Source organism: Heteronotia binoei, chromosome 4, assembly GCF_032191835.1.
Source record: "Heteronotia binoei isolate CCM8104 ecotype False Entrance Well chromosome 4, APGP_CSIRO_Hbin_v1, whole genome shotgun sequence".
NCBI lineage: Eukaryota > Metazoa > Chordata > Lepidosauria > Squamata > Gekkonidae > Heteronotia > Heteronotia binoei.
In genome coordinates, this window is record NC_083226.1 from 6977381 (window position 1) to 6990723 (window position 13343).

General features: G+C 44.4%; 1 protein-coding gene across 1 annotated transcript in view; it reads right to left on the bottom strand.

The window, feature by feature from the left end:
- DLG5 (discs large MAGUK scaffold protein 5) overlaps nucleotides 1-13343 on the bottom strand; it is a 161641-nt gene that overhangs the window by 69833 nt on the left and 78465 nt on the right. Inside the window, exons 7-10 of the mRNA XM_060236724.1 lie at nucleotides 11143-11455; nucleotides 9077-9307; nucleotides 5754-5938; nucleotides 4172-4297 (exon numbers count right to left, since the gene is read on the bottom strand). Coding sequence (XP_060092707.1) covers nucleotides 4172-4297; nucleotides 5754-5938; nucleotides 9077-9307; nucleotides 11143-11455 — 855 coding nt within the window. The remainder of the gene's footprint in view (nucleotides 1-4171; nucleotides 4298-5753; nucleotides 5939-9076; nucleotides 9308-11142; nucleotides 11456-13343) is intronic.

The window sequence follows — 13343 nt, forward strand, 5'->3', positions numbered from 1 at the left end:
GTAAGAAAAGGAGCCCATTGCTATGGCAAGAAAGTGAAATTGTAACAGGTAATGAAGAGAGGGTGGAACTGCTCAATTCCTACTTTTCCTCAGTCTTCTCATCTGAGGGAAACGGTGCTCAACATGGCAAAAACAGAACATATAAGGAGGGTATGAAGTTCCAACCTAGGATCAGCATAAAGGTAGTACATAAACACCTAGTTTCTTTAAATGAAACTAAGTCTTCAGGGCCAGATGAACTGCATCCAAGGGTTCTAAAAAAGCTTGCAGATGTAATTTCTGAGCCTTTGGCTAATATTTTTGAGAATTCTTGGAGAACAGGAGAGGTGCCGGCAGATTGGAGGTGGGTGAATGTTGTCCCCATCTTCAAGAAGGCGAAAAAAGATGATCCGGGTAACTGCCGACCCGTCAGCTTGACGTCTATACCTGGAAAAGTTTTAGAACAAATCATCAAACAGTTGGTCCTGGAAAGAATGGATGTGATTAATAAGAGCCAGCATGGGTTTCTCAAGAACAAGTCATGTCAGACTAACCTGATCTCTTTTTTTGAGAAAGTGACTACCTTGCGGGATCAGGGGAATGCTCTAGACATCGTTTTTCTTGATTTCAGTAAGCCTTCTGATAAGGTTCCACAAACTATCCTTGTTGTCAAGTTGGTAAAATGTGGTTTGGATCCTGTTACCGTTAGGTGGATCTGTAACTGGTTGACCCAAAGAGGGCTTGTGAATGGATCCTCAAGATCCTCAAGAGTGACAAGTGGAGTGCCTCAAGGATCTGTTCTGGGACCTGTTTTGTTCAACATCTTTATCAATGATTTGGATGAAGGAATAGAAGGAATGCTTATTAAATTTGCAGATGATACGAAACATAGAAGAAGACAAACAGGATACAGGATGACCTTGACAGGCTGGAAAATTGGGCTAAAACCAATAAAATGAATTTTAACAGGGATAAATGTAAAGTTCTGCACTTAGGAAGGAAAAATCCCTTGCATGGTTATAGGATGGGGGAGACTTGTCTTAGCAATAGTATGTGCGAAAAGGCTTTTGATAAGATTCCACTAACTATCCTTGTTGACAAGTTTGTAAAATGTGGTCTTAGTGGATCATACACCGAACATGAGTCAACAGTGTGATGCAGTGGCTAAAAGGCCAAATGCAATTTTGGGTTGTATCAACAGAAGTATAGTGTCCAGATCACGTGATGTGATGGTATCACTTTACTCTGCTCTGGTAAGACCTCACCTGGAGTATTGTGTTCAGTTTTGGGCACCACATTTTAAGAAGGATATAGACAAGCTGGAATGGGTCCAGAGGAGGGCGACAAAGATGGTGAGGGAGTCTGGTGACCAAGTCCTATGAGGAAAGGTTGAAGGAGCTGGGGATGTGTAGCCTGGAGAGGAGGCGGCTGAGAGGTGATATGATCACCATCTTCAAGTACTTGAAGGGCTGTCATATAGAGGAGGGCGTGGAATTGTTTTCTGTGGCCCCAGAAGGTAGGACCAGAACCAGACGGTTGAAATTAAATCAAAAGAGTTTCTGGGTCAACATTAGGAAGAACTTCCTGACCGTTAGAGTGATTCCTCAGTGGAACATGCTTCCTCAGGAGGTGGTGGGCTCTCCTTCCTTGGAGGTTTTTAAACAGAGGTTGATGGCCATCTGACAGCAATGAAGATCCTGTGAATTTAGGGGGAGGTGTTTGTGAGTTTCCTGCATTGTGCAAGGGGTTGGACTAATGACCCTAGAGGTCCCTTCCAACTCTATGATTCTATGATTCAAAGCTAGACTTTGTCGCATGACAAAGTCTAGCTTGATTCAGGACGACCAGCGGTGCTTTTTAAATGCATTCGTGAATTTTGGCAAATTATATTTATATTAATATTGGACATGTCCAGCTTTATATATATATATTACAAAATATATATATATATATATTGTTATATATATATATATTACAAAAAATTGTAATGAAAAAATATTTAGTATGATATCAAAGATTTCAGGTTTTCACGGCTGGTAACATCATTAGGGTTTGTAGAATCTTTCGGACTCAAGTGCCGTGTTCTACTGGAGAAAGTTTTTCTTCCAGACGTTTCGTTCTCGGCTGCGGAGAACATCCTCAGTGGCGTTGCAGCCGGAGCCGGCGCTCTGACCTTCTTGGCTGCTGTGCATTGAGTGAGGCCAGGGCTGCTGGAGAGCTGCTATTTCTAGGCTGGAGGGGGTGTGGTGAAAGGGCAATAGGTTTGTGGATGTGCCCATTGTTTGGTGGGGCTTCCTGGAAGGGTAGTGATAAGGAAACTGGCTGTTGAATGTGAGCATTGTTCTGGGTTAATTGCTGGGAGGGTTGGAAGGGGTGTGAAGATAAGGAAGATGGTTGTTGACTGTGCTGATTGTTCTGTGGAATGTACTGGTTGTTCTGTGAAGTTCTGTGAATATCACAGTAAACTCTCACAATCAAACATAAGATAATAACCAAAGTCCAAATTCATTCAGTACCATATAAACATGTCAGTTTCCAACTTCAATGGCTTATTTATGACTTCAGCGACTTCTCCCACCCGCTCCTGTGCGGCAGGTTAAAGTGCTTGTGCTGATTCCGTCGAAGAAAAAAGCCTTCTGCTTTTATATCAGTTCTTTCCTATTTCCACGCAGCAGTTATAACAGCTTCAAAACACCAACAAGCTGGAATTCATGAAAGGGGATACAAAGGAAGCCTCTGACAGCAACGCCAGCGTTTGTTACCGTTTCCGGTTCACCCTACCTCGAAGAGGCATTCCACACTCATCACTTCAAAAACGGATGGTTCCTACAGCACTACATACAGAGAAAGTCCTCTGTGGTGTGTACACTGAGGTGGCAGAATATTTGAAAAGTATTAAAAACAGAGATGAGTTTATTTAAAATTTATTTTAAAATTAGTATATATAGTTGCTCAGCATGGTGTACGTATTTTTGTAACTCATGACGTTGCCTGATAGCGGAATCTATCCATTTTTGCTGGCCAAATCTCACCAGCTCTCAAAAGTTAAGTAGGGTTGGCCATGCTAGGTTCTTGGATGGGAGACCACTGAGGAAGTCCTCGGTTGCTACACAGAGACAGGCAATAGGAAACCACCTCTATTCATCTGTTGCCTCAACCTGGATGGCCCAGGTTAGTCTGATCTCATCAATCTGAAAAGCTAAGCGGGGTTAGCCCCGGTTAGTGCTTAGATGGGAGACCACCAAGGAAGTCCAGGGTTGCTACACAGGGGCAGGAAATGACAAACCACCTCTGATTGTCTCTTGTCTTGAAAACACCTTGAGGGGTCACCAGGGCTTTTTTTGTAGCAGGAACTCCTTTGCATATTAGGCCACACCCCCTGACGTACCCAATCCTCCTGAAGCTTACAGTAGGCCCTGTAAGAAGAGCCCTGGAAGCTCTTGGAGGATTAGGGTTTGTAGAATCTTTCGGGCTCAAGTGCCGTGTTCTACTGGAGAAAGTTTTCCTTCCGGGCGTTTCGTTCTCAGCTGCGGAGAACATCCTCAGTGGCGTTGCAGCCGGAGCAGGCGCTCTGACCTTCTTGGCTGCTGTGCATTGTGCATCTTGGAGGATTGGCTACATCAGGGGTATGTGGCCTAATAGGCAAAGGAGTTGTTGTTGTTATTATTTAAATTTATGAATCGCCTCATCCAGGCCAATGTCGGGCTCTAGGCGATGTACAACAAAAGGTACACATAAAATCAATAAGACCAGTAATTTAAAGCTCTTGCAACCCAATGAACCTACTTTATAGTGTGCTGTAGTTCTGCTTTCCAGGAACTGAGAGCAGTTCCCCCCCTTAAGTAAAGGGGAGGGAGGGGGGTGCCAGCCCGGCAGCCATCGCTGTCCTCAAACAAAAGCCTGGCGGAACAGCTTTGCTTTGCAGGCCCTGCGGAACTGTAAAAGATCCCGCAGGGCTCGGGTGTCTTCCGGCAGAGAGTTCCACCAGGTTGGGGCCAGGACTGAAAAAGTTTCTGCTACAAAAAAAACCCCCGAGGGTCACCCTAAGTCAGCTGCAACCTGATGGCACTGAATATGCCCGCACAGGTAAGTATTTAGATTTACAGCCTGCCCTAAGGGCTTGGGACGACATACATTAACACACAACATCAAGATCGAAAGTTTAAGCATGGAAGAGCTTTCCAGAACGCACTTCAGTTCTTTCAATTCACGCACAGCATCATTCTTTTGCTTCCTCATGTCGTCCAGGTTGCGAAGCGCCTCTGCCAAGTCACTGACCGCTCGGTCCCTCTCCCTCCTCAGGTTGTCACAAAGAGTCCTGGAAAAGGGAACAGGGTTTAAACAGAAAGTCAGACCAGATAATGAGGGGGAAAGAGGCTAACTACAAGACCATGGTTGGTCACCCCAATGATCCCTCTAAGCTGTGGAGTCCCGTGAGCAAAGATTCTACTTTGTGAGCTACCGGCCTTAAAGTTGTGAACTGCTGCATAAATCAGTCTCCTCCGGGGCCATTTTTCCTGAGCTAAAACTGTGAGCTGGCTCACACCAACTCAGCTTAGAGAGAACACTGGTCACCACTTTGTTTTGCCCAAAGTAGCCAGAGCTACTGCTTGTCCACACAGGTCTCTTTTCACTGGTTTGGCAACTGGAGGGCCAGGTTTGGCCTAGAAGCTGTCCATTGTGAATCCTTACAATAACAGAGTCAACTGCTAAGAACTCTTCTCCCCAAAACAAGCCCTTGTACAAAACAGGTGTGTGACAGTGGTGCTGAGACTGGGGGCTGGCCCTCGAAACCTGGGTTCCAATCCCCAGAGACTACTCCTTTGCCTTCCCACAATGCCGTGCTCCCCCACCTCGGCCTCCTCATCGGTGCTGCTTCTGCCCCAGAGCCTCTGCCTGTAACAGCCTTGTTTCCTCTTACTGAGGTCCGTCACCCTCGCAGGCCAGTCCAGCCCCATGATTTCAGATCTTGTTTGGATGGACAATCACTAGCCACAGGAAGTGGGGCAGCTTGTATGCAGACAATTATGCCGGTCACAGTTATTGGCGTAACTACACCATGGTTTTCTGTAGAACTAAGCCACAGTCTTCAGTATGAATCCCCTTATACAACGTCAATTGAAAAATGAATTTTAAATACTTGAACACGCCGTATTTTTTTGTAATTGAAAAAGAATTTAAAAGCTTTCTAACTTCTTAATTACTGTTTTTCCACACCCACAGTCCTAAACAGCAAAACCTCACCGCGAGAAAGGAGAGCCTACTATAAGGAACATAAGAGAAGCCTTGTTGTATCAGGCCAATTGCCCATCCAGTCCAACACTCTGTGTCACATAAGAACATAAGAGAAGCCATGTTGGATCAGGTCAGTGGCCCATCCAGCCCAACACTCTGTGTCACACAGTGGCCATCAGGAGGTCCAACAGTGGGGCCAGGACACTAGAAGTCCTCACACTGTTGCCCCCCCAAAGCACCAAGAATACAGAGCATCACTGCCCCAGACAGAGAGTTCCATCAATACTGTGGCTAATAGCCACTGATGGACCTCTGCTCCATATGCTTATCCAACTCCCTCTTGAAGCTGGCTATGCTTGTAGCCGCTGCCACCTCCTGTGGCAAGGTTATCCTGTAGCATAACAATAGCTACCAGAAAACTTTCAGAAACTTTAAAAAAAAAACTACATAAAAGTAATCAAAAAGACTAAAAGCAAGCGTTCTCCTAAGTCCTGTGAAACTCTGACCGGACCCCCCTCCCCAGCCTTTGTTCTTTTTACCGTATGCTCTCTCTTTCCGCAACAATCTTGTCACGTTCCTGGAAGGCCCAATCTCTCCTGCACTTGGCGACTTCGGCTTCCTGGACGGCTTCTTTCAGCTCCTGAGACATGGCCTCGTATTGCTTCCGAAGCATGTCAATCTCTTTGTTAGCCCTTTCAATGTCCAGCGTGGCAGAATCTTGTATCTGAGAAAGGTAGAACCAGGTGCAGTTTATTCAGTCACAGTACTGAAGAACAATGGGCGAAGCATAGGATTTTTTTAAAAACCCTAACAGAACTTGGCTTTTTAAAAGGTGCAGTTCTGACTCCGGAAAGTTAATACCCCCAATGTTTCCTCTCATTTTTTCCTCTACTGAGGAGTTCACATCCTGAGCGGAATGTAACTGCTGAAATCTTAAAACGAACCAGCAAAAAGGCACATACAAAATAGATATGTCTCCACCAAGCTACCACCGTCAATCCATAAATAATCCATAAATCCACTGTACAATATAGCCATATTGGGCACCACCGGACTACCCATTGCTATACCGCAAGTCTGAATGAAAAAAGAACCAAATCTAAAATAATTATTCTCCAAAATAATATCCAATGATTCAATTAAAAAATATGTTGGTGGGTGCTGTTCAGACCTAGAAGTCAAAACAGTATCAATGACTGCCCTCTAACGACTTAATTGTTGATTGAATTATTGGATATTGTTTTGGAGAAGAACTGTTTTAGATTTGGTCCTTTTTTCTTTCAGGTTTGCAGTACAGCGATAAGTATTCCAGGGGACCCTAATTTGGCTATATTGTACATGGATTTTTTTGAAAAGTGATTTGTATTGTCAGTTGAGCATAATCCTTTTTTCGAATATATTTCTTTTTACAAATACTTCATTGGTCACATATTTTTATTGTTTTGTAATTCTCATGCCATTCATGACTTTCTATTATGGATCAATTCCATTCATGGATTCATTAAATTTGACTTATGTCGTCATACATCAGTCATTCAGTTTTTGGATACTGGAGTGTTTAGAAATAAGGAGGGCAAGTATGCTGTAAAACTTTTGCATAAACCCACTAATAAAAACTCAAAATTGCATTTTTCTTCTTACCATCCTTACCATCTGAGAGCTAACTTACTTTTAGGACAGTTTATAAGCAAGAAGAACACTATTTTATTTATTTATTTATTTATCTAAGATTTATCTCCCGCCCTTCCCACTAGGTGGCTCAGGGCGGCTTACAACATATAAAACTAACATGGAATCTAAAATTAAACATTAAAATTAACATTTCATAATTTCAACATTTCAACTATAAAGCAAGACTATTTTAAAGAGTGGTAGGCATTAGAGGAACAATTTTTACAAAGAAGCTATCCTAGGGATATTATTTGTAAGGCTAAATTTAAGGCAGATAACAGGTAAAGGGAACAGCTGTTAGCATATAAAGAACACGATCAGAACGATATAAAAAACCCAAAACCTGCTTGTGCCTTTCAGTTGCCCAATCTCTCATATTGTTTTGATTGCTATTATTATTTTATTGTTGGATTTTACCTGTTTTTATTACGTCTGTAATCTGCTCTGAGCCCGTTATGGAAAAGGGCAGAATATAAATCTGCCAAAAAAAATAAATAAATTATGGGATTAATAGAAGTATCAGGAAACATTGGCACATTATTTCGCATCAACCAGGCTGCCAGACTCCTTCAGATGGGCTAAGATGGGGTCAAATTTTTAAAATATATGTAGTTAGGGCTGACATTTCAAAACAAAAGACAGGTGCGGAATTAGAAATAAAAGGAAATATCAGATATGGCCGTTGCAAAGCCTGCAAATGCATGCTAGTAGGGGACAAATTTATAGATCCAAAAAAAGGAATTCAGATCAAGTTTTCTTTTTTCCTTCAGGCTACACTAGGCAGGTGATGTATTTGCTATTCTGTCCTTGTGGGCTTATATACATGGGTATATCCACACACGCATAAGAACTCAGTTTTTGGAGCACAAATAAGCCATCAAATTAAAGAAGTTCTGATTCTGCATCCCTGTATTAGATATGGCCATGCTGCAGAGGATATCAGATTCAGTGTTAATTTTGTGTATAAACCAAAGCCATTCTGAACTGAAAATGTTACTCAAGTCCTTTTGAGAAAAGAGGCTGAGTTTATCTTCAAACTTCAAACTTAGGTTTAAATGAAGAGTCTGATTTTTTCTTCTTTTATTTGAAGGGTCAGCTTAAGATTATATCGAATACATCTGTAGGTTATTAGGAGATATCTCTTTCAATGGAAGGGGCAGGGAAACAGATTTTGAGAGCCCTTCCATTTGTAAGCAGTGACCAAGGGCCTTGATGAGAATGTAACTGGAGATTTCGGATAAGCTTGTCTATATTATATGATGTGCTTTTGTTTTCTTTGATCCAGGACTGGATGAAGTATAATGTTGGATATTATGTACAGTTCCCACTTTAATAGTCAAACTGATCTGACAAAGGACTTCAAAATACAAACATTCACCGGACCACATCTCAACTTGTTGCCTTCTGTCCAGAATTATCACCTTATTTTTTGAAGGATTTTTACAAGAAGAAAACAACATTTGTGATTACTGAAAGCTCTTCTGTGAAGGAGCTGTTAAAACTGTATTCTGTATCTGTGTTTTGTAACTGTGAGCCTGCATGAGCCGTCCAAGCGTCAGAGCCATTCATCACTGGCTCTTTAATGTATTTTTAAATAAAATCTTTTATATTTTCACTATAAAACTGAACTGCTTGTTTGTGAATCGACAATGTTAGCTTGGTGGAGACTTATATATTTTATATGTGCTTTTTTGCCGGTTGACTTTATTGCCAACTTTCCCCTTGTATAAGACTAGAAATCTTCAGGGCTTTTTTTTTGTAGCAGGAACTCCTTTGCATATGAGGCCACACCCCTCTTATGTAGCCAATCCTCCAAGAGCTTTCAGGGCTCTTCTTACAGGGCCTGCTGTAAGCTCTTGGAGAAGTGGCTGCATCAGGGGTGTGTGGCCTAATATGCAAAGGAGTTCCTGCTACAAAAAAACAGCCCTGGTAATCTTAAAATGGGCAATGAGCAGTGCAAGACTCTGCGCAGCTCCAGGCTGCTGCTAATGGGACTTCCTGAGGTAATGAGCAGCTGCTCAGGCACACAACTTAGAGGGAACATTCCCCTAAAATCTTGGTCTCTCAGGTGCTACTGGATTCAAATCTAGCTCTTCTACTGCAGACTGAGATGGCCACACCCTGCAACTCATTACTCAATGCTGTTCTAATGGATCTGGAAGTGGTTCAAACCTGCCAACCCTGACACTACCTGGCGAGCTTGATAGTACTCTCTCAGCAGATGGTCCCTCTGGATGATGGCTTCCGTCCTCTCCTTCCGGGCCACGTCTCTCTCTTCCTTCACCGTCTCGATATCCTTGCATGCCTGGTCAAGCTCCTTCTGGGCCTCGGCCTTGTCCTTAACTTCGTGGCAGTACTTTTCCAAGAGCTCATTCCTCTCGCAGATGGCTCGGTCGCGCTCCACGAGGGCCGAGTTGAGCTCCTAAAACGAGACCCACAGTTGGTGGGCTTGTTAAAGTGCAAAAATGTGAGGTTTTGCCAGTTGCCGACCCAAATTATCCAAGCACATATAAATATGGCCAAAGTTTATTGGAAATGAGGTACATAGCAATGATCTCCTGCTGAAGGGCCATTGCCGAGAATGGTCTGAATACAAACAATGGCAATTTTATTTATTTTATCAGATCTGTATCCCACCCTCCCCACCGAAGGAAACAAAAAATGTGCATGGAAGTTAAGCTCCCCTCAGTGTCTGTTATAGTTCTCAGGCTTTGGTGTAAACACAAAACATCTTCCCTGGGTCTTCAAGGTTACAACGTATTCCCCCATTGCTATTCTAACTCATTGCCATAACTACCAGTTAAGTCCGCTCCACACAATAGCCACCCTCCTAGCACAGCTTGGGAAAATATGGTTACAAGCAAGCATGCAAGGCATGGCACCAAAACTTTGGGACTCCTTCCCAGGGAGATTCATCTGTCTCCCTTTCTCTCCAGGAAGTACAGACTTGTTTTGCAGTGGTTAGTATGGTCCTTCTGTGGTTGTTCTTTGTGTATGTGTTTTGATTATTTCATTATTTTTAGGTGGGTAGCCATGTTGGATTGAAGCAACAGAACAAAGTCTGAGTCCAGTAGCACCTTTAAGACCAAGAGAGTTTAATTCTGGGTATAAGTTTTCATGTTCATGCACACCTCATCAGAGTACTGGTATACACTTCATCCGTGTGCATTCACACAAAAGCTTATACCCAGAATTAAACTGCGTTTTTATGGACATACGGTCAGAAATTAACTCACAGAATACCTGACTCATATCTGCTCAAACCTTTAAGGCTATCCCATCAGAACACACTATATTTGGGGGGGGGGGGGGGTGTTGGGCCTCAGAAAATATTCTGCAATCTACCGAACTGTCATATTCTGGTCTGTCATTGCATTTTTGGATGAGGCGTAACCCTGACCTCAATAGCCCAGGCCAGCCCAATCTTGTCAGGTCTTGGTAGCTAAGCAGAGTTGGCCCGAGTCAGTACTTGGATGGGAGACCTCCGAGGAAGTCTAGGGCTGCAACGCAGAGGCTGGCAACAGCAATCCACCTGTTTGTCTCTTGGCATGAAAACCCCACCTCTGGTTTGTTGAGGTCAGTCAGTATCGTCTACTTAGGCTGGCAGTGCCTCTCCAGGGTCTCAAGTAAACGTCTTTCACATCACCTACTGTCTGGTCCATGTCACTGGAGATCCCCAAGCCTGTATGTCATGATCCTGAGCCTATCGAGGCCTGCAGGCCCAGAGAAGCCTGCGTAAGAGTTACAAAAGAGCCTACATTTCCCAGGATCCCTTCTGTCCCTCTGATTGGGTGGCAAGATTTTGGAAGGAAACTGGCCCAAAGAGGAGTGGGGCATGGGAGGAGAACAAAAAAAGTCCAAGTCCAGGCAGGGGGGATGTTCTTTTCCTAGGAGGCAGAGCTGAGGAAGGGCTGCTGCAAGGAAGAGTCCCTTGCCCTTAGAGGAAGGGTGAGTAGACGGAGACAGTCTAAGGACAGTAAGGTCAGACGTGTTAGGGCACTGGTTTATTTTGCCCTCACCCCTTTTACTGGTTAATGCACCTTGTTTGTTATATTACACTGACTGATCTTTTAAATAACCCTTTTTGTTCACTCTGCCTGGTCCTCACATCTACTATTTGGCCTAAGCTAAAGGGGGCCTGGAAGGGAACTCTGGGCCTTCCCAAGGAGAACCCTTAACCCAGAGTGGTGGCAGCAATTGGTAAGACCGCCCCTGAGTCGTGACACTGTACCTCACTGCTTTTCCCCATAACCACACCTGTCTCAAGGCTTCCATTTCCTCGCTGGCCACCCTCTTCTCTGAAGACGTGTTTTTCAGCTTGGATTCTGCCACCTCCAGCTCCGTTTGCAGCTTGTCCACCTCTTTGATGACTTGGTCCCTCTCACTCATGATGAGCCGATACTCGCTGAAGACGGAGTCCCTCTCTTCCTTGTGCTTCTCCGCATCCTTCAGGGCCTTCAGCTGCATCGTTTTAAACCTCGTCACCTCTGACTGCAAGCGCTCCATCTCCCTCTGCAGCTCCTTGTTCTGAGCGGTGGCTTTGCTCAGTTCTTGTTGCACCGTCTCAAATCTAAAGGGGAGGAAAGAACATGGAGTATTCATATATATTCAAATATATTCAACAGACCTTTTTTTTTGGCCTTTAAAAAAGGCTAAAGCAATCCACTAAACCAGGGGGCCTGGGGGCCAAATCAGGCCCCGGGAGGGCTCCTATCAGGCACCCAAGCAACTAGCTGTTATCTGTCATCCAAGCAACCTTCTGCATCACAGCTTGCTTTGCCAGGCTTGCTCAATCGCACAGGAGCTACAGAGCAAAGCCTCTATTTTCTCCATCGGCTGAGGCTTCTCCCCTGGGGAGGGATAGCCTGCTTCAAAGGAAGCTCTATCTCTTCCTTCCATCCCCAAGAGACCAGGAGGGGGAGGAGCCTCAGCCAATAGAAGGAAGAGAGGCTTGGCTGAGTAGCTCTGCTGTGCAATTGAGAGAGCATGGATTGCACGAGAGAGATACAAAGAAAGCACCTTTAAGACCAACGTGATAATGTTTTAAACATGTTTTAAGTTTTTTTTAAAAAAAAAACTTTGTGTTTGTGTCCTTCATAAAGTTTATCTCTCTGCTACCTGGCCTTACATTTTATGACACACGTAACCCAGCCCAGCAAGGTCTCATTTATGTCAGATCCGGCCCTCAAAACAAATGAGTTCGACACCCCTGCACTAAACCATTTGCAAGGCCAACTAGGTATAAAGGGGGCAGGCACAGACGTTTGCAAAAAACAAAGACAGGAGTGTGCTGGAACCGTCTCTCCATGCTTCTTTCAGGCAGTTTTTAAAAATCCGCCAGGCTCTCTTCTGGTGTAGCGGTAGCCAGTTTGGTGTAGTGGTTAAGTGTGCGGACTCTTATCTGGGAGAACCGGGTTTGATTCCCCACTCCTCCACTTGCACCTGCTGGAATGGCCTTGGGTCAGCCATAGCTCTGGCAAAGGTTATTCTTGAAAGGGCAGCTGCTGGGAGAGCCCTCTCCAGCCCCACCCACCTCACAGGGTGTCTGTTGTGGGGGAGGAAGGGAAAGGAGATTGTGAGCCGCTCTGAGACTCTGTCCTTGAAAGGGCAGCTGCTGTGAGAGCCCTCTCCAGCCCCACCCACCTCACAGGGTGTCTGTTGTGGGGGAGGAAGGGAAAGGAGATTGTAGGCCGCTCTGAGTCTCTGATTCAGAGAGAAGGGCGGGGTAAAAATCTGCAATTCTTCTTCTTCTTCTAGCTATTACATTACTTTTTCCTTGGCATTTATTTTTACAGTAACTTTATGTTTAATGTTTACATGCTTGTATTTCCTATTGTCATGTCATAACAAAGAAAACAATTTGTTTTCTCAGTAACAGATAAAAAAGTGTATACAGGTTTCTGGTCCGATTTGCTGATTATAGGTCAAACAACCAAACTCACCCCTTACTTATTTGTATTATTGCATCTAAAGGTTGATAATCACCCTTTAATAGACAAATCCTGGAGAACTCTGCTACTAAATGGTTTGAATAGGACCTTTTGAAGTCAGCTATAGCTGTCTCAAGAATTGTCCTTGAAAGGGCAGCTGCTGCGAGAGCTCCCTCGGCCCCACCCACCTCATAGGGTGTCTGTTGTGGGGGAGGAAGGTAAAGGAGATTGTGAGCCGCTCTGAGACTCTGTCCTTGAAAGGGCAGCTGCTGTGAGAGCCCTCTCCAGCCCCACCCACCTCATAGGGTGTCTGTTGTGGGGGAAGAAGGAAAAGGCGATTGTGAGCCACTCTGAGACTCTGTCCTTGAAAGGGCAGCTGCTGTGAGAGCCCTCTCCAGCCCCACCCACCTCATAGGGTGTCTGTTGTGGGGGAGGAAGGGAAAGGAGATTGTGAGCCGCTCTGAGATTCAGAGTGGAGGGCGGGATATAAATCCAATGTAATTCTCTTTTTGTTTTAATCCTGTTTTT